The sequence below is a fragment of the Nyctibius grandis genome, chromosome 1, assembly GCF_013368605.1.
Source record: "Nyctibius grandis isolate bNycGra1 chromosome 1, bNycGra1.pri, whole genome shotgun sequence".
NCBI lineage: Eukaryota > Metazoa > Chordata > Aves > Nyctibiiformes > Nyctibiidae > Nyctibius > Nyctibius grandis.
The window spans coordinates 121,771,263-121,796,371 of NC_090658.1; the positions used below are offsets into that span (position 1 = coordinate 121,771,263).

General features: G+C 46.4%; 1 protein-coding gene across 1 annotated transcript; it reads right to left on the reverse strand.

Annotated features, from left to right (window-relative positions):
- Positions 1-1,713: 1,713 nt before the first annotated feature.
- OSR1 (odd-skipped related transcription factor 1) lies at positions 1,714-9,929 on the reverse strand. The gene is made up of 3 exons (XM_068407474.1): positions 9,615-9,929; positions 3,456-4,148; positions 1,714-2,895 (listed from the first exon to the last, which is right to left on the reverse strand). Exons 2-3 carry the CDS (start codon positions 4,100-4,102, stop codon positions 2,760-2,762), a joined length of 783 nt encoding a protein of 260 aa, XP_068263575.1. The 5' UTR covers positions 4,103-4,148; positions 9,615-9,929; the 3' UTR covers positions 1,714-2,759.
- Positions 9,930-25,109: the final 15,180 nt, after the last annotated feature.

Consider the following 25,109-nt stretch of genomic DNA (forward strand, 5'->3'; position numbering starts at 1 on the left):
CCGGCGCGGTGGCGGGGGCGGGTGGCCTTTTCCAAGGAGGGCTCCGCAGGCAGCGACCTGCCGGGGCGAGGCGGCCGCTCCCGCTGGTCTTGCGCAAGGCAACGCAGCTACACCCCAACGGAGGAGTGGGGAGGGGACATTCAGAGACAGCGCAAATTGCCCCCGAGAGACGCTGCCGAGAAAACGCAGCCCGATCCGGCTCGGCAAGGCGAGCCCAGCGCAGCAAAGGGATCCTGCTGGCTCCTGCCGAGCTCTGCGCAAAGCGCACCCGGCGCAGCGCCGCGCACAGCTCCGCGCTCCTCCCGCGGTGGCGGCTGTGCGCTGTCGAAGCGCGGAGGGCTAACCCAGGGTTCCCGCAGGCTTGGGTGATTTCACCCCCCGCGCTCCTTGCTTGTACCGAGCGGTCGCTTTCCAGATGCCTTTTAGGACAAAACCAAAAGCCTTTACCCGGAGTGGAAAGCGAATGGCGAGTGGGAAGCAAAGCAAAAGCAAACCGGCTTCAAACTGTGCCCGTTCTCACAGCCTCCGGAGCTGGATGCACGCACAGGCATCACCTCGGCACGCCCCGCTTCCCAAGGGCCTTCCTATGCTGAAGGTGGACTCTGCACCCCGTCCAGCAAGTGCGTTTGAATTATTTGCGACGCGCTCGAATCGTTGTCCAATAAAAAAAAAGGGAACAGAGGGGGTTTTTTCCCCCCTCCCCTAACATTAAATGAGCTACAACGGCAACTTTTTCCCTGTCGTTGATAGGATTCCTTGACCAAATAAAGAAATATTTCCTAAAAGCGGAGCGGGGAAGGGGGGAAAGGAACCGCTTTGGACCGAGGGGCTTGCGGCGTCAAAGCACCCGCGCTTCGGCAGCGCAAGAGCCACAGGGGCAGGGCCCGTGTTACTTCGGCCGGGTCGCCGCGCTAATATGCAGGAGGCTTTTCTTATCGCGGGGGGCACTGGCTTGTGACAGGGGAAAGAGGGTTTAAGGTTTGCCGAAGGGACGAGAAAGGACGGCAAGAGGCGCTTCAAAGGCTCAGGCGGATCCCCCAGCCCTGAGCTCTCTTCCCTCGTCTCGATCCAAAGCGGTTTCGCAGTGGAATAAACATCTCTGATCTAAGGCAGCTGCCGGGAATCAAAGGCCGCCCCAATCGAACCGAAGATGCGGCTGAAAAATGCCCGCTCCTGACAAGAGAAGGGAAGGGTGTGCGAAGGCGGCTCTCCCCGCTGTGAAAGCAGCAACAGTTTGCCCATTACTCATCTGATTTGTTTTATAACACTTCTGACACCTAATCTTATCAGCTAATACCTAAGATTTAGTTACCCAAGACGATTTTTTTTTTCCGCACTAGCAGCAAAATTATTTGACCCCCTGCAGATCTGTTTACTTTTGTTAGCCTTAAAAAAAAAAAAAAAAAAAAAGAAAATGGGAAAAAAAAAAAAGAAAAAAAGGAGGAGGGGAAGAAAAAAGGGGGGGGGAAAAAAAGAAAAAGAAAATGTGGAGAGGGAAAGCTTATACGTAAAAGAAAGATCCAGACTTTCCAAGGCTGGTAGAAACAAACACTGAGGAAATACCAAGTTAACTCAAAAAAAAAAAAAAAGTCTGAATATTGACAGAGAGGATTTGCTAGGGAAGAGACCAGAAACCAAATGAACACATATGTAGTCCATGCAGACTTGCCTGTAAAATAACGATTTATTTTAATACTTAAAAAACACACACAATCCAGTGATAAATGTCAATTACCAATAATCAGCATAAAGTGCCAAACAGCCATACAACTTTTTTTTTTTTAATAAACAAAACTTATTGGAATGTCTCTTAATTTGAATACACTGTTCAGAAAGCCAGCATTTAAAAAAATACGCTCTCAGGTTGAGATTTGTTCTCTCTCATCAGGATGCGAACACTTTAAAGTACCACTAAACCCACGGTGTGCATACCATCAGTTTGACATGTTGCCATCTTTCTTTCCTCTGGGATTTTTTAAATAAGTCCACAAGTCACAAACCTCCTCGCAGCGCACTAGACCACAAGGCAAAAAAGAAAAGATCTCATGTCCCATGAACACTGAATTGTCCCAAACACCGGGGACCTGCAGGTCTAAGATCTGGATGCATTTTCCAGAGCATGATAAGACTCCTCACTTGAGACATTTAGGTCATTTCCAAACATTAATTTTCTTCTCCTTTTAAAAAAAAACAAACTAGTAAATGAGATTTGCAAGTTGTCCTTCTCCTTGTCCTAATGGTGCTGTGATAAGAAACCACCATCTCAGTTCTTAATCATCTTCCGGAATTCTCTGTGTTTCCTGAAGTGTAAAAATAAGAAGCTTTATACAGTCAAAAAAAAAAAGTATAAAATAAGAGGTTGTTGGGCTTTTTTTTAAAGTAATACTTTTGGAAGCTATGATTCTGTTATTTTTTAATTGGGATTTGGAGGGGGCGGGACGCTTGTGGGTTTTTGTTTGGTTTTAAAGAGACTCCTGTCCAACACGTGAGCACCACCTTTTGGCATAAAGTTTATCAAAGCCATACAAGTCAGCTAGCACTCTCTGCATCATTCATGTATATTTTAAATGCAAAATAACCTTTTCACCCACGACTTAGGAAGTTAGTTTCTTGGGCGGGGACAGTGTGGACTTCGCTCATTTTAAAGTACAAACAAAAACAAAACGCAAAGTTCAGTGCTCCCATCCTGAAAGTTTTGTTTCTGCTCTGGTTTTGGTGTGAAGTCTGAAGGGAAGGAAAAGTTCGTAGAAGTTGGAGATTCAGCACTTAAGTTTGGCAGGTTTCAGTTCCTTTACTTGCGTGTGCAGTGTCTTGTGGACAGCTAGCGTTCTGGACTGGCAAAATCCTTTCCCACATTCTTGACACTTAAAAGGCTTTTCTTTAGAATGGATATATCTAAGGAGAGAAAAACAATCGAGATGTCAGAAATAACCGGCCTGAACTCAGCAGCGACCTACCTGATGGAGAACACTCTGGAGCTTTTTGCACCTACTGCTGAGACTGAGAGTGCTGGAGCGCGGCTCTCAGGCAATCACCCATATGTGGGTGTGCAAGAAGAGAAGGGGGTGACAGAGGCTTACAAGGGTGCCTTTCTTAGGGAAAAAGAGCTTCTCTCTAATTTGAGCTCATGAGGCTGCGTGTCTTCGTGACACTTCTGAATGATCACAAAGGCAGAGGACACAAGACGATACAAATGGAGGGTGAAAATGTCCACGGAAGCTAAGGAGGAGGCTGTGCAAGTCATTTTAGTGGGGTGAGTGAGTACAAGAACAGGCCTGTCTTTCAAAGTGAGTTATATGAGTTCCTCCACCAACAGTGGGCGGAGGAAAAACTAGAGAGAGCATTACCGGCTGACCAGGGACATGACTTTTCTTACAAGCACCTTCATGAGTGTAGGTGAGTAACCGGGAGAGTACGGACACGCAAGGAAAAAAGGGCAGAAGAAGAATCATTACCTGTGATCCCTCAGGTGATCCTGTCTTCTGAAGGCCTTGTGGCAAATGTCACACGTGTAGGGCCGTTCATCCGTGTGGGTTCTTTCATGGATCAAAAGGTTGTAGGACTTGGTGAAGTGCCTGCCACAGAATTTACACACAAACTCCTTCTTGGTTTTGGATGGTAACCTTCCCCGTGTGGGTTTCTTCTCTGGAGAGAGTTTTGTCACCTCAAGCAAAGACCCCAGCCCTGGGGGGGAACCCTGACTGTCTGCCTGTCCCAGTTTAGAGTGGTCCTCTTGTGTGGCAGCCACTGCTAAGTTGGCAAAGTCGAAGCGGGGTTTGGCTTTGAGGGTCACATTGGTGGTCTCTTGCTTGGGCTGGATGACATGTGGGAAGAGTGGGAAAGTTGGCAGCTGGAACCGTGCATCCACCAAGCTCGACATGCTGGGCACCTTGGAGAAGGAGGAGCGGGGCAGATGCATGGCCGGGTACCCCAAAGTCCACTGGTGCAGGTGTACGGCGTGCAGGGCACTGAAGCCGTAGAGGTTGGAGAGATGGTCAGAGGGCACAGCGGGCAGCCCATTGAACGCTTGCAGGAAGGAGTAGTTGGTGAGCTGGAGGGAAGGGTGGATAGGCACTGGGGCCGGCAGGGTCTTACTTCCCATGGTGGCCGCTCAGGAGGAGGATCTTGGGAACAGGGGAGGAAAAGATCTGGAAAATAAAGATGAAGAAGGGAAGAGGGAAGGGTGGATTTACATGAAAATAAAAGCAGAGGTAATTTCTCACCCCACCCTTCATTAACACCCTTCTCCAAAGACGCAGGAGGAGGCTGACTTGGACTTGGAGAGGCCTGACCAGCTCTTGGCTGCAAGTGTATCCCCACAGGTCTGCAGATCCCTCTTTTCCCCGTCCCTTGCACACAAAAGTTGTACCTCATCCACAGTCATTCATCCCCCAACAACGTCCCTGTGCTAGGTAGACCACTGATGATCATCTTCACAGGGACAGCAAAGAGATGCTGTTTTGGCCCACAAAGCTCAGGTTTCTCCCATGTAATTTAAAATCCCTTCCTGGATGCCCTCAGCCTTTAGAAAATTGTGGGATACTGCCCACTACATCTATCCACAAAAACTGCCTTTAGGCCTGACCCTTGAGGTGACACACGGAGGGGTGCAGAGAGCCCGCTGCCCCTGGGTCGCTCACATCCCTGCAGTCTGGCCTCAACCAAGACTCTGCCTCTGGGGTAGTGGAGGCAGTTGGGTGCTCAGAACTGCACGTCCTCCCTCATTCAAAAAAAGAAAATCCTCAAAATTTTCTTGGGGGAAAAATAAACAGCCCACAGCCCTCCCTCTTATGTACTGCAAAAAGAAATGGGAAAACACGGAGTTTGGGTGACGAATCTGAAGTGCCATTTGCCCTCCCCAGGGGGAAGTGCCTGGGTTCAAGCCCACATCTTAATCTAGGCAATCGCTTAATTAGAACCCTTCAAAAGGCAAAAAGGCGAGGGCTGGAGGGACCCTTCCCGTGGGGACACTCAGCCCACCAGCTGCAGGGCCGCAGGGCCGCAGCCCTTCCCTGGGCTGGGTGCCACCGCTTTGCTCTGTGTTTCAGGGTCCCACCAAGCCTCCAGCCTCTCCTCTGGGCCAGATCCCTATCCATTCCATCCCACAAGGCGGAGGGGAAAATGCTACCAGGCAGCAGCATCGAGGCACATCTGGCCCTGCTTGCAAATCCAGCCCGGGCTGCTGTCAACCATTTGGCAGGAGATGCCTTCTGAGGGATGGTGGTGTGGTCACAGCTTCCCCTCTTTGTGGGTCCAAGAGAGCACCCACGACTTTTGGAGGCATCACGTCTCTGCAGCCCAGGAAGCCTCCTCCTTACTCTGCAGCCCACAGCTTACACTCGCTTTCCCCCCAAGCGATCTCTGGGATTTGCCCTCAGTGAGGCTGCTTTCTTGCAGGATCCCCATAGGGTCCCAGTAAGGTCCCTGTAGGGTGCCCATAATATCCCACAGGTTCCCTGCAGGGTTCCCACAGGATCTACACAGGGTCCCCATGAGATCCCCTATAGGGTTCCTGCTGAGTCACCATAGGATCCCCACAAGATCCACACAGAGTCCCAGCAGGATCCTCGCAGCACTCAGCCTGGAGGGTCAGTAGATCCCCGTGTGAAGAGTAAAGCCCCTTTGCAGAAAAGGAAGCAGCCAAGTGCTGCAGAGCAAGAATTGTCCCTCTGGGCTGGAGGGCTGGCGGGGGGTGGAAACTGGTGGCAGAAGAGGTCTAAAGACCAGGGAAACAAATCTGATTTATATGTGGGCTGTTGCCTGGACCGAGGAGCTGCGGCTGGGAGGGTGTGAGAGGGAGAAGCTTACTCTGAACAGCTCTATACGCCAGGTCCACCTTTCACACCGCTTTACATAAATCAACAGCAGGAAGAGAGACCCAAACCTTAGAGGAATTCCATCGCAATGACCCAGAATAAGAGATTGTGACATTTTGCCTTTTTTAATTGGATACATTTTGGATAGCGGCTGATTGAAAAATGCACACATTACCTTCTCCTCCCTCTCCTCTCTTTTTTTCCCCTATTTTTTTTTTTTTTAACTATTTAGGGCCGATGAACCAACCAGACTGTTTTATTGTTCAACTGGGGAAATGCTTTTTATTTTGTTAGTGCTGCCCATACACTAGGCACGTCCACTTCACAGCACAAATGCCTCAATCGATGACCCCGTGAACAAAGTAAGCAGAAAACACTCTTGTCCGGGCACCTGAAATGTCTGTTTCTGTCTGTCACAACAGCTCCGTGTCTATTTTCCTGTCTAGGTAGCCCTAGATCTCTCAAGCATGAAACATGCTATTGAAAACTGAGTTAATTTCTGGGCTTATCCCTCTTTGTTTCTTCGTATCCTTAGAAAACATTTAATATGGAACATATAAGCAAAAATCTGCTATGTCAGCTTGGGTAAATTCTTGCTCGATAACATTAAAAAAATTCTCTTTCAATTTCCTAAACGAAGGGAGCAGAAACCAAGGAGAAATACAGTCGGGTCATAATAGCATCCATTGCGCCCGCCTTTTTTTGCTAGAACAGTTCTATTACTTTTCAAAAAAAGAAAAAGAAAAGAAAAAGAAAAGAAAAAGAAAAGAAAAAGAAAAGAAAAGAAAAGAAAAAGAAAAGAAAAAGAAAAAGAAAAACAAAGGAAAAAGAAAAAAAATAAGAGGAAGAAAAGGGGTGGTGGGAGCAGAATGTTCACGTTACTACAAGTTTCTTGGCAGTTTTCCAGAAATGTAAGCTGCACTTTTGCTCTGTGCGACCGGGATAGTCAAAAATATAGATGAAGAACAGAGTATTTCATAAAGAAGTCCCTTCTCTTCGGGACATCAAAGCGAACGTGTTTCACAACGCAGTAACTCTCCGCTCTCCCGCTTGCCCGCAGAGAGATCAATGTTTCTTTGATTTCGGTGTCACCTCCACCTTTAATTCTGTTTCATGTAAACAGATCGTTATCGGGGCTTCTTTTTTTATTTTTTTTTACAGAAGAAGACCCCGCGAGTTCTCTGCTTGAATTCCCCCATCACAATAAAACTGTGCGGGGTTTTCTTTTTTAACACAAACTAGCTCGGTGAGTAATTAAGAACAAACCACTTGTGTTCTGACTGAAACAAAACCCACTCATGCCAAGATAAATTTACCCTGCAAAATAGGATCATAAACTTGAAAGAGTACATCTGTCTCCAGCTTTCTTACCCTTTGTCCCGTTTGAAGATACGGTAATGCTATTGTCCAGTTGCCATTGTTTTAAGACCGTTGTAATCTTAACCTTCCAGGTTAAATTCCACCTCCCCTATGTGCCAAAAAAGAAAAAGAAAAATCCAGCCGCCTTTTGCTGGTAGCATAGCAAGAGGCGAAATAAAATGGATTTTTAAGTAATCTTGTGGCTAGTCGGTGTTTTTCCTTTCTACCTTGAATTATCAATTTCCGATGTGTCCTTTGAAAGGGATATTTGTTACATTAAATACCTGACTCATAAATAATGAGGTTTGCTAATTAGTTCCACATGGGAGAATGGAGGAGGTAAATTACCCTGAGAACGTTGCTTATTTTTACAAACATGATAAAGTAGCGGGCATAAAACGCTGCATTCTTGGGATAGCCTCAAACTACAGCCATCAGGTTCATCTGTCAAAAAAAGTGCCCCTGTTCTGCCTGAGTCCTTTAAAGTCTGGTAGCCCTGTCCTTTCGGCTGCATCGCATCGCTGTGCAGAGTTTTGCCACCAGGTCAGCTACTTACTTTGTCCCCTTTGAGGGGACGAGATTTTCCCTTCCTATCAGTTTGAGCGAGGAACTAGAGCTTACAATTTATCTGTGTTTGGGAAACTAACTGGAAAGGGAATAAAATTGCCCTTTCGCTCCGCATTATTCGACCGTGGTGCTCCTGAGGAATAAAGTGCATTGTTCAGCACAGATTTATTCAAAGTATTAATGAAGTGTGCAGAATCTATTAAAGCAGGTTTATTCAGGGCTAATTGAGCGTGAAAGAGTTAATTGCTAACATTAATGAGGACTGGAAAGACTCAGTCAGCATGTGCCTTGGATATCTCCGCTCAATCCTTATAAAATCATCATTCACATTTTATCACGAAATCAGTGTTGACAAGTTTCTCCAGACCACCATTGCGAACGAGCATGAATGCGGCGGATTTTAGTCTCGCAATAGTAATAATAGTAATAAATAAATAACCGGGGTCCGACTGCACCAGCGATCGCTACACTGCCCGGGGCAGCCTTTATCCAAAACCACACGAAAAAAAAAAGCCCTACCCCCGGGTGCGGGTCCCCGTGGGACAGCGGCCGCGAGGGCTCGCTGGGCGGGCGGCGGGCGCGGGTGGGTGCCGAACGGGAGGCCGCAGGGGACAGGCCCCGCAACCCTCTCCTGCAGAAGTTTTTAGGTTAGTTTAGGGGTTTTGTGTGCGTGGGGTTTTTTTTTTAATCCCCTCGGGTGTATAAAGCCCCCCCCCCCCCCGCCAGCACAAGATTCATTCTCGCTTTCTCCCTAGAGAAACGCCCGGTGCCTCCCCTGCGTACGAATAAATGTCCTTCCTCTCTCCCGGCGGCACGGAGGATTTCTTCCCTCTGTACTCCTCGCTTCCCACGGCCACAGCACTCACAGCCACGAGTGGGGGGCAAAACCTTTGCGGTGACACCCCCGGGGGGGCAAGCAGGGCACCGAGGCGCATCCCCGGGCCTGGCCGGCCGAGGGGACGCCGTCCCCGGCCGCCCCCCGCAGCCGGGCTCCGGCCGCCGAGCTGCGCAGCGCGGCACCGCCGCTGTGGGGTCCCGAGCTCAGCCCTGCTTTAGGGGTTGGCCCCTTTCCTCAGTTGGCTTCGGACTTGCTAAACTGGACCTACTGTGCACCTGTCCGGGACATGGCTCTCCCCTCTTGCCCTGCTCGCGTTTTATCGGACACCGCTACGGTAATCTCCAAAATGCTCGACTTTTACAGTTTCCCTCCCAAAAGCCAACTATAACAACCATACCCTGATCCTTGGCTTTGCACTGACACTTTATAGGCTCGGCCTCGAGAGAAGCTCAGTCTTTCCCTACGCTGAACTTGTTTTGATCCATTCAGACAAATATAAACATCAGATTCATTTCTGTTATGGCCTTGGGAAGAAACAGAGAAGGCTTCTCGGACCCTAAAACACTAAAAATGGAGTAGGAAAGAAAGAAAGGAAGCAAGCAAGAAAGAAAGAAGAGAAAAGGAAAGAAAAGAATAGAGAGGAGAGAAGCTGAACGTTCAAGTCCATAACGGACATTCAGATTTCTGGTTTGCAGCTCGTATGTGTCATTTTTAGCTCGGGTCAAAAACACAGCTCCTCCGCAAGCGGGGATAAACAGCTTTGAAAGGGGAAGGCAAATCTTTAAATAGCATCAAAATATCCGAGCCCCATGTGAAGGCTTCCCCCAGCCCTCCACCCGCCCCAAGGAGAACAGTCCTCTTCACGTGAACCACAATTTGCCCCCTTCTTCTGCACCATCCAGGGGATGGTGGGGAGGGAATGGGGGGAAAGAAAGAAAGGAGGGAGAGAAAAGGAGGTGTTTGGATCGATATCCCCAACCCCCGAGGCCTGGCAAAACAAAAACCAAACAAAATGAGTTGTTCTTTTTATTTACCTAATCTCGATCTGTGCTCCACCGCTGGCAGCAGTTAAAAGATCCTGGGCTAAATTGGAGCTGGTAAAATAAAATATTAGAAAAAATAATAGGAAAAAAAAAAAAGGAGGTTGGGCTAAGTCAGTGTCTCTGCTGGCCCTGGGGAGCACAGCTCTCTCCCCAGCCCACCCCGCTGCTCCTCCAGCGGGTGCGGGCAGATCCGAGCGAGCAGCGGGGCCAGGTGTCCAGGTGCTCTGGCCGATGGGGACGGAGGGGCTCTCCCTCCTCCCGCTCCCGGCGCCGCCTGCGTGTGCCGGAGTGCAAACGCGCCCGGGAGCAGCCGAGCTCAGACTGAACCGATCCCTTCCCTCCAGCCGCCTCCTTATTTCAACCCCCCCTCCTCCCAGCTCCCCCCCTCAACCTCCCACCACACTCCGGGCATGCGCACGCAGGGAGAAAGTTTCTGGCTGGGAAGAACCAACTTTGCAACCCGCTTCTCCCGGAGGCGCAGCAGCGCGGGGCTCGCAGCCCGCAAACGTGTGATCTCGCCCCCCCGCCCGGCTCCCGCTGCCTCCCCCGGGGCATCTCCCCGGGGCCTGCTACGCGTGGTCCCCGCGGCTGAGCGGCCTCCCGGGGCGGGAGGCGGGGGGGGGGTCCCCGTGCAGATCCGCGATGCGCCGCGGCGGAGAGGCGCGCTCCCCCGGCCGCGCTGCCTGCGCCGGCTCACCGCATCGCTCCGCACCGCTCCGCTCCCGGCTGGCCTCGCTACGCCCCCTCCCCGCCGAGCCGCGGGACAGGACTCACCGGGACCTGCGCAGGGAGGGAGGGGGAGAAGGGCAGAAAGAAAGAAGGAAAGAAAGAAAGAAAGGAAACAAAAAAAAAAAAGTGGGGGGAGGATGGAGGGAGGGATCTGCTCCCTCCGGGAGGATTTTGGGATCGCAAGTTGTTCTCCCTCTCTGAGAAAATCCTCCGAGAGGACCCCAGGAGCCGCTTACCTGTGAGGGGTCCACCCCCGGGTTAGAGCCGCTTCCTCCCCCCGCCCAGCATCCCAGCCTGTCCCCACTTTCTGCCCCAGCGCCCCTGACCTCGGTGCCTTCCTCCCGTCCCCCTCCCATGGCCAGGGACGGTCACTCCCCGCACCACGGGAGGGGTTCCGCGGCGTGCGGATCCCCCACGGATCGGGAGCCGCAGAGCCCTGCTTAGGTCCGGGGGGAGTCAGACTACTCGGGCGAAGCAGGCAAAGGAAAATAACCCTCGAAAGAAAAAGGTTAAACGTGCTTTATAATTAATCCTGAGGCCATAATCTCCTTGCTTATTTGTTTTTCTATTCATCCATCGGTTCACACTCCTTTAGATCCGTGAAGGGGGAAAAATTGCTTGGGTGTATTACATTGTCCCGAGGAACCAGAGTAATATAATACGCTAGCGAAGACAGATCCGTCAGGATAACATGGTCCGCGCTCAGGGACACGAATTTGTTTTTTTATTGTTCATGTCACTGCTCTTACACTGATTTTTGCCCATCTCCGGAGGAAAAACAAACAAGCAAATAAATAAATAATAAAAAAAAAATCAACAAAACAGAAACAAGAAAACACTGCGTTATGATCCTGCAGAATAAGCGTTCATGAACACGACAGTAGCGTGGCGAAGTAAGCCCTAGCACTGCCATTTCATCCGCAAAGCATCCCTATTTCTGGGGAGAGTCTGGGGTCCAATACTGCTCACTGCTCGGGGCAGGCGAAGAGATTTTCGTTCCCTCTTTCGTAAACGAGTGGCATTTTTATGAGGCAGAGGCGAAGCAAAGACGTTCACTCATCCCGGCTTCTTCAGTTCTCTCTCATTTCGTGCTGTTGTTTTCTTTCTTTGTTTCTTTCTTTCTCTCTTTCTTTCTTATTATTCCCCCCCCCCTCCCCCCCAAAAAAAATATCCCAAGCCCAAAACCTAGCACTTTTATTCCTGTTCTGGGGGTCGAAATGTCGAGAGTGTGATCCTGTGCCCGATGCTGTAAGTTGATGCCTTCGAATAAGGTTGCATTTTCAAAAACGGTTTTCAAATTCTGCTGTCAGAACACGAATGTAGGATCCCCAAGTGTCCCTAAACCAAGAATCAAACCGGAGATATGCTCTTCTAGCTGAAGATTTCTCTTTTGCCAGAGGAAGAATCTTGGTATAGCTGGGGGTGGGTGCGTGCATTAATAAAACAAAAATCGCAGCTGTCTTTAGAGAAATAGCAGATTAGTTGAGATGGTAAGCACAACAACAGCAATGATACCTGCACATGCTGCCTGTAAGGGAACAACAAAAAAAATTACACTTCCAGTTACATAAACTATAATTCCGAAATAAATACTTAAACATCGAAATAAAGGGCAGTAAAAGATCGCAGTGTCCAGGGGAGAGGGAGACACAGAAAATTATTCCCACGCGAAAATACTTTATAATCAAAGCGGGTCGTTGGGATATTATTCCATCCCAGAGTATTACTGGAAGCTGTCGCTGAAAGCTGCTTGGATAACGTATAGTCTGATATTTACGTATTTGTTAAAAAATAAAAATATTTGGACTTGTCAACCCACTGGCGATTGAACTAAAGTTTCAGGTTAACTGCCTTGTTAAGTACATTTGGTTTAAATATCTGGTGTTTAAGTTATGAAGAGTGTGCTGTTCCAAACCCTTTATTCTCGGATGGATTTTTATGATGTCCCTTGCTAATTTGCATTATGTCAACTTGTAACGGTGGGGAACCTAATACCGGGAACGGGATACAAAACCACTATTAGCACTGACACGCAGGGAATACGCTGCGCTTTTCCACAGCGAAGATCTGCTGTCGATTAGGAATGTTACAACTTCAAGAGACTCGTAAAAAGTGAAGGCATCTGCTCCCAAAGCCAGCCACGTTTGTAGGGTTTAGACGTGACAGCGAAACCCAATTCGTTTCAAGAGAAATCTGTGGGGTTACTGGGAAGCCTGGAGCCCCCATCCCTATTTTCCACCTGTATCCCATTCCCGAAACCATCCCTGTCCCCATCCTGCCCCACGTATCTGCAAAGGTGAAGGTCCCCCCCGGGGCTGTGCCCCCTTTTTTTTTCGGGGAGCAGCATCCCGGACAGCACCAGCCGGCCACCACACCGGGGCTGCCTCCCCGCTCCGCGCCCGCAGCGCCGGGCCGGCGCCGAGCGCTGCCGCGCCCCCGCCCCGCCGGTGCCGGTACCGGTGCCGGTGCCTGTGCCGGAGGAAGCGGCTTCGTGCCCCACCTGCGGAGCAGACTTGGGGGCATGGGGAGCGCATTTCCCCTTCCCTCCCATAGGGACCCCGCTGCGCTTGTCACCTCGTCTCCAACGAGTTCTGGGTTCAAGGGCTAATCCTGCACAGCGCAGGTACTGAGGATCGCTCCTCCTCTGGTTTAAGCTCGTGTGAGCGCCGGGCATCCCTGGATGCACCTACACGTCTGCTGGGAGAGGGCTGCACAGCCTGACCGGTGTTCCTCTTCCCTCCCTCAGCTGGAGCACCCGGCTTCACCCTCGGGACCCACTTAACCTTTGCAGAATAACGATTCCCGGCCCCATCCCGTAGCCATGTGCAGCAGAAAACTCCCTTTTGCTTCCGTGGGACTTGCTCCCCACTGGGGAACGGCGCTTGCCCCTTGAAAAGTCTTTTTTTGGGGGAAGAAACAGCGATGCCACTTGCGAAGAATCAGCCGCAGGCGCCTCGCTGGGGTTGCAAGGAGAAGCGGGTCCGGCGGGGCAGGGTGGGGATGTTTGTTTGCTCGGCGGGTTTCTGGGGCTGCATCGCCGCCCGGAGCCCAGCAAACACCTCGACCCCCGCAACGCGGCAGTGGCTGGGGGATGGCCGGTGAAAGCTGCCTCCGCTCGGCAGCCCGGCAGTTCCCAAACCTCCGGGGGAAAGGGAGCGGGGAGCAGGGCAGAGCAGCCGGCTGTGCTCGGCGGCGTTTCCAAAGCCTCTCCGCGCCCGGAGCTTCACTGGGAGGGATGGAGCCAGCCCCGGGCACGCAGGCAGGAAAGAGTAGGTACAAGTGCACTGCAGCGTCCCTCCCTTGCCCTCATCATCCCCCGGGCAAGGTGTCCCCCCCGAGACAGCCCCTCTGGTTATCAGTGGCACCTGGGGGCTACAAATATGTTTTCTTTTCTTTTTTTCCCTCCTGCTGTCCTTCGCTTTGCCTGTTTTTTCCTCTTCCTGTGGTTTTGGTGTTGCCCGCGGTGCGGGGGTTCTGACCTCTCCCCCGGGATGAATCGAACTGAGATGGAAACGGGAGAGCCAGAAGGGGCCAGGAAGGGAAACGATCCCGTCGGGGCTGAGCCCGAAGCGCGCTGGAGCGCGGACGGGGATCGTGGGGGGCGGCGGGGCGCGGAGCCGGGCGCTCCCAGACCCCTTTTCCGAAACTGGTTCCCCTCGTCCCTCCCGGCCCCCAGTTGGCTCCTCAGGTCCTATGTAACCTTATTATTTTAATAGCTGCTAATGACAAGAGACGGAAGAATAGCGGTAAACAACGGGGGTGGAAACTGCTCCCGCGGTGCGAGTAAATGCTCTTCTGATAGCAACTCCCGCCCCCATCCCCTACAATATATAACTCTGGATATAACGTTGTTCTGCCAACTTTTGCCATTTTTTAAAAGAGCCTTCTACTTCTAAGGCTCCCTGAAAACAAAAGCCAAACTTTGGAGCATCTCCATTTTGTTAGCGAGGGGGAAATCGTTTGCTTGATTTTTAGTGCGGTGCTGAGATGTGACCCAGCGCCTCCATCTATTGCTGCCCTTCGCTAAGCGAGCTCCTGCCGCGGGGGAGCGATCCGCCGGCGCGTAAGCACAGCCTGCCTGTGGCCCCCTGCCCCTTCCACATCGTGGGCTGGTCACCCAGCAGAGACAGACCTCTGCCAGCAACTTTTGAGGACTGAAAAGAAAATCCAGAGCACTGAACAGAGCGATAGGAGATTTGTCTTCTTCAAGAATCACAATGGATTTTGCAAGCAACTAATTAAGTACAAGATCTCCCCCACACACACCCGCCATACACACACCCCTTGTTTGCAAAGTGGTGTGAAGTCGGTTGTGTAAATGATTCCACTTTACCTTCCAGCCCCTTTAGATCACTAATAATGCCGTGGTGGTGCTGCTCACGCTGCTGCAGGGCGAGTCAGCATTTCCATTATAATTTCCTATTTTCAGGAGTTTTTACAGTGGTCATAAAAATTCAATCCAGGCTCAAACTTGGCATCCCAGGGCTCCTCCCAGGAGTCATTTCTTTTAGTTGTATTTGAAAGCGGAAACCATTTATCTGTTTTTACATTACAAGAGAGCAACAAAAGGAAGCGAAAGCAGGGTTTGGAGAACATTTTTGTATTTTATATTGCTTGCTTTTCCTCAGCTTTACAGTATCTGCCTTAGATGTTAAAGGAGTACAGTACACAATAATTAATAACACATGAAAAACCATCAGGTTATAGCGAAGCCAGAGTCCACAGTCAGAACTGGTCATATAAAATACTTTATCATTCTAAAACCCTTTGCTTTCCTAAACTGATAATTTGCTAGTAATACATTCAAAACATAATTTGATGCTGGGGGCGACTTTGTTTTAAAATGAACGGATCATTTTGGAATTCCGAGGAAGTTTACGTGTATGCTCATATTTAAGAAGAATTTCCTAAAAGTACAGATGTTTTCGCTGCAGATTTGAGGGGTCTATCCTTCAGCCCCACTTTGTGCAAGTATATGTATAACAGTCAAATAATCTTTGGATTTAGATGTCCCTAAGTATTCATTTTTGTGATGGATTGTAATGGCTATATGGTTCCCTTGAAACCATTATATTCTATCAGGTCAAAACCAGCTCCTTAAAAAAGTTCATTCAATACCAGGGTGGCTGGAATGATTTGTGTACATTGCATTCGCTCACATACAATTCCCATATCTGCTGGAAATTGAGTAAGGATTTAATGACCCCACAGGAACCAAAGGTTTTGGTGACATGAGCTCAGAACAGGCCTATGAGACAAAGATGAGTGTGAATTGGGAAGCTCAAGTGGAATGCCAGCAAAGCCTGGACAGCACATCATTTTGCTGTGGATTATGCCTATGCCACATGTTTTACAGAGAAGTCGTTTCTCTGCTGCTATAAAATATACATTTTTACTAGCCTGGAAACTTAGTAGGGGTATCCTCCAACACATCCAGCTCAGGTTTCATTAGGAAAAAGGATCACAAAGAATATCTCACAGAGGTGAAAGAATTATTTCTAGGTGGTGAAAAAAGGTATGTGTGGAATTAGAGGTACATATGTGTACATATATATATATACACGTACACGTGGAAAGGGAAATTACCTTTGTATGTATATGTAAACACAGAGAGGGATTAAGACATACAACCTTACAGTATGCATGATAGAATTAGGGGTACAAGTATATTGATTCATGGAATGTCAGCCGCCTTTATCTTCTGAAATTTTTGGAATAACATGTATTTGATAAGGCTTATATTTACTACAGTAGTGGTTAAACTAGGACTCCATAATTTTTAGGGAATGAAGGCAACATTTGCATGCCGTGGTCTGTCAAACACAGGACTGGAATCAGGATTCCAAAAGATTTATCTTCCCTTGAGGGATTTCATCACAGTGACATTGGGCTAGTAACCTCCAGTGGATCCAGCACTTCCCGAAAGCAGAGGTAACTCATTCTCTGATCTCACTTATACTTGTAACTCAGACCAGATGTGTTACATTTCCAATTAAACCATTGCACCTAATTTAGGAGTGTTGGCTCCCAGATTCTTCAGAGAGTGGAGGTAAATTCAACCCACGTTGAGATCTGATTCACATTTCAGAGAAACCTTTCTCTTTTTGATTGACCATATGCTGGCACATACGCAGAGTCAATGGTCCTATTTTAGGCATCTCAGTTCATTGCCTGAAGGTGAGGGGGATGGGTATAAGTCTTTTCTATTTCTGCATTTTTATCAGGCTTTATCTTCAGTAGTTAATAAAGTACATACCTGCAGTAGTTAATAGATCATACACCTACATGACAAGAATCTTGTTACAACCGAAAAATTAAATCTTTTCTGTGCAACAAGTGGTTGGAAAAGCTTTTCCTAGGACTTATCATAGCAACACTTCATGGCAGCAATACAGCATCTCTTTTGGGCTTAGCAGGACTGGAGACAGCAATACAAACAGGACTCCAAACTTTATATCCTAATCATTTGGGATCTTGTTCGGACTTTGTTCACTGCATACATCCTGGGATAAATAATGAAACAAGGCTCTAAGTTCAGTCAATTGCCAATACTCCTATCTCCTCACCCTGACAGACAGGGCACCAGAGCCCAAAGGCACATTCAATCCACGTGCAGTAGCACAAGGGGAGATTCGATCAGTGTTTGTGTCACAGAATGCCGACCCTCTTTCCAGTGCTTCGAGCACTGAGGCATTTCATTTCCATGTCTTTGATGCACCAGCTGCCGTGCCTGTTCAGAACAGAAAGCAGAGTGAAGAGGCACCGAAGATCATGAAGATCCTGTGCAAGCCCACTCTAAAGCTTTGGACAGGCTCCTGGGGCAGCTCTGCTGGGTCAGATCTGTTGACTCACAGTCTACAGCTCAGAAATGTGGGTGCTAACTTAAATACCCTGTGCCTCGGCCTTGGAAAGCCTTCAAGGGAGGTCAAAGCTGGTCCAGTAGTCGATGGGGGTCAACTTTAAAAACAAGTTTGGAACATTCACTATTTCAGTGAATATTTGGGACTGACACGATCTGAGCTCCTGTACAGTGACAGTGGAATCTACTACAGGACTAAAGGTGCAGGCACTGGGGTGACCTTCCCTGCTGCACACAAATATGTTGTCAATAGCTGGTGACCCCAGCACTGCTTCCCACTCAGCTGGCTGCAGCTCTGCAGCTAATTGACCAGCCTTGCTCGCAGACGCAATGGACAACCCTCCACAGGGGACAAGGACATTTTTAATTCAGTGACATCAGTCCCCAGTCCTCTAAATCACATCTACGCCCCCTCTCTTCTATAATATGATGATTGCCAGAGGTCAGTTGATCTCTGGCCATACACACTGCTGACATGACCGAGTGACTTTGAAGCAGTTGTGGGATTCCAGTTTTCTTCCACAGAAATCTATATGAGTTTTCACAATTGACTTCAGTGACAGTAATATTGAACAACTGCAGTACTGTGTCACTATGGATTCAATTTCTTGGCTTGTACGCAGTGGAGAGGTGTTATTTTAACACGAAGTATTATTGTTATCAATACAGAATTAGTGTGTGGCTAAAGTACGTAGAAATAGTGATCTGGCAAGAATTTTATTATTTAGAACAACTCTAAAATGGGGTTTATTTAAGATAATATACAAGAAATCAGAATTTTAGTCGTATAATCACTCACAATGCCTTTCCTGTTTTTAGCAGCTTCTAAGTATATACCAGCACTATAGAAAAAATGTCATTCCTTTTGTTTTTCTTCCCTTTTTTTTAGCATTATCTTTCAAGAAGGATATAAATTCCCACTGAAACTACATGGAAATAAAGCTGGAGGATCAGCTAAAAGTCACAAAAGCAAAGGAAGTTAAGAGTCAAGTGAGAAGGACAATTTTCTATCGTATGCAGCTATGCTGAAGCCTTAGAGATAAAGGTCATCTAACAGGGGGGGCTTTGTGCCGTCAGGTGATCCTAAACACCAAACCTGCTGTAGTACCTCGGCCCAAGGGGAAGGTTAAGCACTGGCAGAGTTTCAACCCTAACGGAGAACTTCCTGCTATTTGTGGTTTGGGGTCAGACCCTTAAGGTTATTTTGAGCTAGGCTTTTGTACGTAAAACCGTAAGAATGATACAGCCAGGGCGTGACTGAGCAGACGGGGACCGGGAAAGCCGTGCCTGGGAGGTGCAATCCTGAAGAAAACGCGCCACCTGCTGGCCGGCCCCTCCCTGCACCCGCCTGCGCTGAAACCTCATCTATCGCTTCGCAGCAGCCGAAATCCTCCGGGGTTCACGCTCTCTCCCTTTAAAGCGTTAATTTGGGGAGCTTCTGCCTCCAGGGGAAAAATAATTTGAGTCTGAAAATCTCTGTGTGACGCTGTTTTTCACTAGCGTTTGAAAATAATACTAGTCAAACATTTCAACGTAACAGTCTCTCGAGGCTTAAATGTTTTTGTATGGGTGAGTTTTGTTAAATGCTATTCTAAAATTTATATATACTCTTTCTTTCCTTTACGATTGTATCAGGAATCTTTGTGGTTTCCTTTGTGATATTTGTGTTGCCACGCAGTCTTTTATTTGCTGTTACTACTTTTATTTACTGTGGCTAAATAGTAACTGGAGATTTTGACATCTCATTAGAAATAGTTCTCATTTCTGTAATGGGAAAGGGAACACCTCTCAATGCTAAAGCTCACCATCTTATGACTTACTTTTTTCAAGTAGACTTTTTGGTAAGCAACACTAGACAAGGTAACATAAATACAGCAGAGATAACAGAGGGCTTTTGTCAATTAAATAAGTCAGGTATATAATGTTACCTTTTTTTCTTAGTGTCTGCACTACAGTCAGCTAAGCCAGATGAAAGATCCCAATCTACTTTGAGTGAACCATTACACAATAACCCAAAACACAGTGCTCTTTAGAGCTCGTATTTGGTTTATGTTTTCTTGGTGAGGATTGTGAATGCACAAGCCACAGAAAAAAGGTTCACAGCCAGCAGGTTCTGGACTCAGCAAGGGAGAAGGCAGCGAGGGCTGGGTTCATTCAGACTCAGTGACCAAGTGTCCCATGAAAGGGGACAGCACTCATTGTGAGGCTAGCACATAACAAGGTATGGGTATTCATTTGTCAATACATCCAACAAAGCCAAGAAGGAAAGGAAAACGTGGATCGTTCTCCAAAATGGCAGAGAGCGATAGAGAAACACGAAAGACTATTAAAAACCCTTACTTCCAATATACATTACTTTTGAATTTCAGTTCAATACTCCACATCACAAAACTGACAAATGTACTAAAGTTAAAAAAAAGTTTGCAGACAGAAGGAGTAGTGGAAGAAATTAAAAAAAGGATGAATATATCATAAAATAAGCATAATACTGAGTAGCCAAAATGGAAATATTGTCTAGAAGAGACAAAAGAATTAAAATAGGTTCCCTTGAGTTCATTTAGAAAATAATGGGAAAGTAGCCTAGTAGAAAGATGAACTCCAAAATAACAATTTCTGCTTAGTTTGTGGTAATAAGGATGATCAGAGAATGTCAGCAGAATAACAAATGCAACTGAAGCAACTAAGGAAAGGATGTCACCAGTGTAGTGGTGAATGTGAGCACTAAAACCATGGTTCTCTGCCCAAGAAAGGGGCAAAAAGGATTATGAATGAAGAGGCCTGGGATTAGGTCAACCGCTTCTACCAAACTCACCGATAGCTTTGTTCAAATCACTTAAATTCTCTACTCTGTTATATCCATCTGTAAAAGGTAGGTAAAAGCACTCACCTAGTTGCCAGGGATTACTCAAATAAAAATATTAGATACTATATTTCACAGAGGGAAAAATAGCTGCTAGCAGTCTGTATTTTCTTTGACTTGTCTCAGCTACTGTTCTATTCTGTCCTGGTTTAGTCACAAAGTAATTTTTAAGCAAGCTGGGGAGCGTTTTTCTGGAACTGTCAGTTTGCCAAAATTACTTCATAAATTGTATGTGTTTGCACAAAACCTTGCTCACATAAAGCAGCGGTAAGCTGCTAAACTGCTAGCATCTCTTTTGAGGCAGAGTTAAGGTAGGACCAGAGACACAGTTTTCTGACTTCAAGCGTAAATGAATGAGGGAAAATAGCTGAGGAAAAGCAGAGGTCTCATGTCAAACTGAATATAGTAACGTGTCTTTTGAGCAGATGGCAGTGGTGTCCAGAGAACAGGGATTGCTGACAGTGCTAGATGGCTATGATTTTAATGTCCTTCCACATTTCATCAAACAAACTCCAACAGAGCCCTGAATTAAAGTGTATCAGGGTTTGGATGAGAAGATAGGACACTCAATCAGTTACTGTGGCACAAGCTATGTTGTCCTATGTTGACCAGTTCTCTGTAGCAATTACTTACATGCATGCTTTAAATTGCTGTATAGAAAAAAAAATGTAACTTTGATTCCTAACTTTCATGATTTTACTTGCAGTATATCCATATATGTCATGGAGCACAAGGAGAGCAATATGCTGAAGCAGAGTTACAAACCATCAGAAAGAGCAGCTGCTGTAAGATCATATCCTGGAGGTAACCTATCCATATCTTCATCGCATCTAATTCAAATGCTGGAGAAAGAAATCCAAGAATAAACAGTAACATAGGTGCTAGGACATTTGGTCAAGAAAGCTTTAGATAAATTCTGACAGAATAAGATGGAAGATCTGAGTAAGGGCATCTCGTATCTCAGGTGAGTATATCCAAAATTAGGCTAATGACTATCCCAAATAACTTTCTCTGTTCTTTCTGACTCTGATGGAAAACAATTCCTAATTTAACCAGCTGAAGACATTACATATGTCTTAGAGCTAGGAGTGGAGTCTCAAAATTGAACCTTATCTCTTCACTAACAGCTGTTCTCTGGTCAGACATCGTGAATTTTTCTGGCTAGTTACTACCTGTGATCATTACCATCCCCTCCCAAATAAGGGCAAAGCTGGAATCAGGTAATACTGCTTTTCTCAGCTGTGGATAGTTATCCAAGAGAAAGGTCTATACTTACATTTCTTCACGTTCTTTGGAAGTTGCAGATGCTGCCTTTTGAATCATGATTCTCAGCATAATCCTTAGGAAATAACTTAAAGGTACAACGGAGAGCTATAGTTACGGGAATGAATTAAGGCTAGAAAATGAACGTGGATGGTTTTTCTGAGTCAAGGTAGTTTGGTCCTCGGCTCTCTGGGCACCTGTTTTGTGTTGTCTTCTCATTAATTTCTCATGCATCAGTGTAAAGCAACTGAAAATTATTTGGGGGGTTTGTTTATTTATCTCTATTAGAAAGCCCTTTCAGACTCTAACATCCCACATCTTACATCTCATGGGCAGTTTATTATACCCGTGTGTTGTTGTGCTAATTTAAACTGTTTCTCTTCCTTGGTATTCCTCTTTCTTGGCTTTTGTATCCTAAGGTAAACAAACCATGTTCAGAAAGATGGATGCTTCATGTCCAGCTTCCTTTTGATGAACCTTCTCTGCATCTGTTTCATTTTGAATTTGTACATAGGCAAATGATACAGATGAGGTCTTAACGGTGGCTTCTACAGCAATTGAAGTGCCAAAGGTACTTGATACCCAAGACAGAGTATGCAGTGTTTGCATGTACAGTCACACTCATCCATACAAATAGGCTCGATTAACATACACCATCTAAAATATATTCTCCTTTGGATTAAGACTGTGCTATTCACAAATCAGACAGTTGTACAATTTAGCTATTTTTTCCAATTCAGTTGACCTAAACAAGGTTTTTGGTTACAAATCTGCTTTCTGAACAGATATATCCTATCAGTGCACACCTCAGTACTCAAAGCCTTGCTGTGTACAGGCCAGCTGAGTCTCTTTCCTCTTAACAGAGATCTTCTTGAGGCTCTCTCACCTCTCTCTGCTTGGCTTAAGGGAGAGGGTCTACTGAGGAAAGAGAGTATGGAAAAGGTTATGATCTTCAAAGTCGAGATCCTTATTGTGGCTGACTGTACCCAAGCTCCATTTCTTTCACTGAAATCCAGACAGTCCTGTCCACTGCGTTGGGACTGGTCGTGTTTCCATCTGGGGGCCATTAGCCTCTTCCAGTAATGTCTACCTTGAGCAGCGTAAGGCTAATTCAAACCAAGAGGACAACTGCACCTGCTTCCTCTCAGCCAACAGGGCAGCTGAGCATCCAGATGTTTGTAGCTGTGGCTGAGTTTAGGTATTTTCCGTCTACTTCTCACAGGAACTAACAGTATTGCATTCCAGTGACCATACAATCCTGGCTTCCTGTCTTACAGGACTATAGTATCCTTTTCACCTTTTTTGTCATTGTCAAAGGTCTTCCTATTGTATTTCTTCTTTTTCTGCAGCAACGGTTTGTTTGGGTCTTTTTTGCATAAAGACTGAATCTGTACGTTTTGTTCTTATTTGCATTCTTTGGACTTTTAAAACCAGTGTTTAAGTCAACTATTGCTAGAATTATCTGAACTACTGTATTGATAAATATGGAGGAGGTACTGGGGAATAGCTGACTAGCTATTCAGATCAGATGGGACTCTTATATGTCACATTTCATGACATTTTACTTATGGATTCTGAATTGAAGCACTTCCTTATCTGGCTTTATTTTAAATTTTTTGATGGATGGTATATTAAATTTTTTGTCTGGCAATGGATTATTTGCAGGCTGTTTGCAATGGAGACTGCTTTGTGTTTTCACACATTCATTAACTTTCTGATCATACATTATTGTTCTACTTTGATTCAATACATTGTGTTAGAGCTCTCAGCATGGGTACGTAAGCTGTAGACATTTTACAGCACCCCTACATTCACCAGATATCCATGAAAACAGAAGTTCACTCTCCAAAACATTCTTAGATTATAACACGACAAAAAAATGAGTAAGAATCTTTAGCTGAATCCTTCTTCTCAGATATTATTTTTACATCATTTGCAGAGCCTAACTTTGACTGTCAGGCTGAAGGTTGACTTCAAAGGAATCTTCTGCAGTGCAGTTTTCCTTCAGTCTCTGTGATGTTATAAGGGTAGTCATCACTGAATTGCCTTGGACTTAAACTCCATGTGCAATGAACTCTGCAGATACACAGTGAGCTTTTACCACTTTGATATAGGCACAGGGTTTAGTATGGTCCAAAAAAAGCAGATGATACAGAGAAATTAGCCAAAATTTTTTTTTTTTAAGTTTATATTTGCTTGGTTGTTTTTCTTAACTTGCGTTACCAAGAGAGTGATCAACGGTAATCACTAGTAATTACAACTGAAATAATACCATTTTCTGAGGAGGCAGTGTGAAAAACAACAGGGAAGAGCACGATCTTACTCAGTTTTAGAAATCTGCAGTGTAGAAGTTTGCCTCTGGAGTAGGCTGCCTTGGAATCAGTGGGAAGAAGCAGACAATTGCAGAGCACGATTCATCTAATCTATTTTAGACCCTATTCCTTTAGCATCTGCTGCACGCAGATACATGCCTGCTATATTTGGCACAGAATCACTTTCTCATACTGCTTGTGGCCTTCAGGCCTTCAGGATACAAGGTGGTCAAAAAGACAGTCCTATCCTCCCCTCATTCAATCTATGCTTTCTCTGTTGATGCTTCCAGCAAGCCTTGCCAAGTAATACCAGTGTGTGGGGTGTAGCCTTTGCAATGCACAATCCTGTCTGGTAAGACTTGGCTTGAACCCACCAAATCTGTTAATTTGATGTTTAGTTAAGTGAAGGTGACATTACAACTCGATGACTTCTGTTAGCCATATTTTTCCAAATAACACATGAACATGCTTGAACCTTTTACGTTTTATTAAAGATTAATCATTTGAAGGGGTTTTGGTTTTGGCAAGGATCACAACCATCATTCATTCACCATGAAAATAGAACTAATTGGTATAAGGGCAGAACATGCAGGATTCATTCTTGAAAGTGGTACGGGTAGGGGATGGGAGTACGAATGGCACTGGCCAACCTTCTTTACCAGCTCTCATGGCCAAGAAGAAAAGATGTCCAAGTCAGATTTCTTTCCTGTGCCATCTGTTCATTGATTATGCAGTTGCCTTTTAAGCAGGTACAGATTTCCTAGAGGGATGGAGTTAGAAGCTCTCTTGATACGAGATATTAATCCCTATCTCCTATTCCCTGCTGTAGGATTAGGTGTTTCTTACATTACCGAAGCAGTGGGAACATGACTTTTGCCACCACCACATCACAGGAGAGGAAACAAGGTGTCACAGAGAGGGGGAATCTCTTGCTGTGTTCATGGCAGGTGGGAGCAGCCTGAATGGATAGACTGGCTGAGGTTTGGAGCTGAGCCTTGGGCTCCACTACTTTCACTAGCCCTGCACTGTCTGTACATATCTCTCAGCATATGAGTCACCATCCTAGTACCATGCCATTCACTTAGAGGTTGTGTTTAGTCCCATTTAAGTTCAAAGGATAACATTTCTTATAAGTGTTAGAAAAAAGGACGGAAAGGAGGGATTTCCACAGTTCTCAGGGAATGGTCCTAATAGAAGATTTAATGATGAAGCACCATTTGTGGATGCACAGAGATAAACTTGAGTGTTTGTGTGCATGTGTGCAGGTGTGTGTGCATGTGAGTATATGTGTGTGTGAAGAAAAGAATAACACACATTGCCTTCTTTTGTTGACAGTCTAATACTTTGGGTACTTTAACACAGTGTGGAGCAGAAGGTTCAAACTTCTTCAGGCTGGGGTGTGTCTGAACCAGTGTCCCAGATATAAGCAATATATTAAGAGATATTTGTTTAGTTCCCATCTA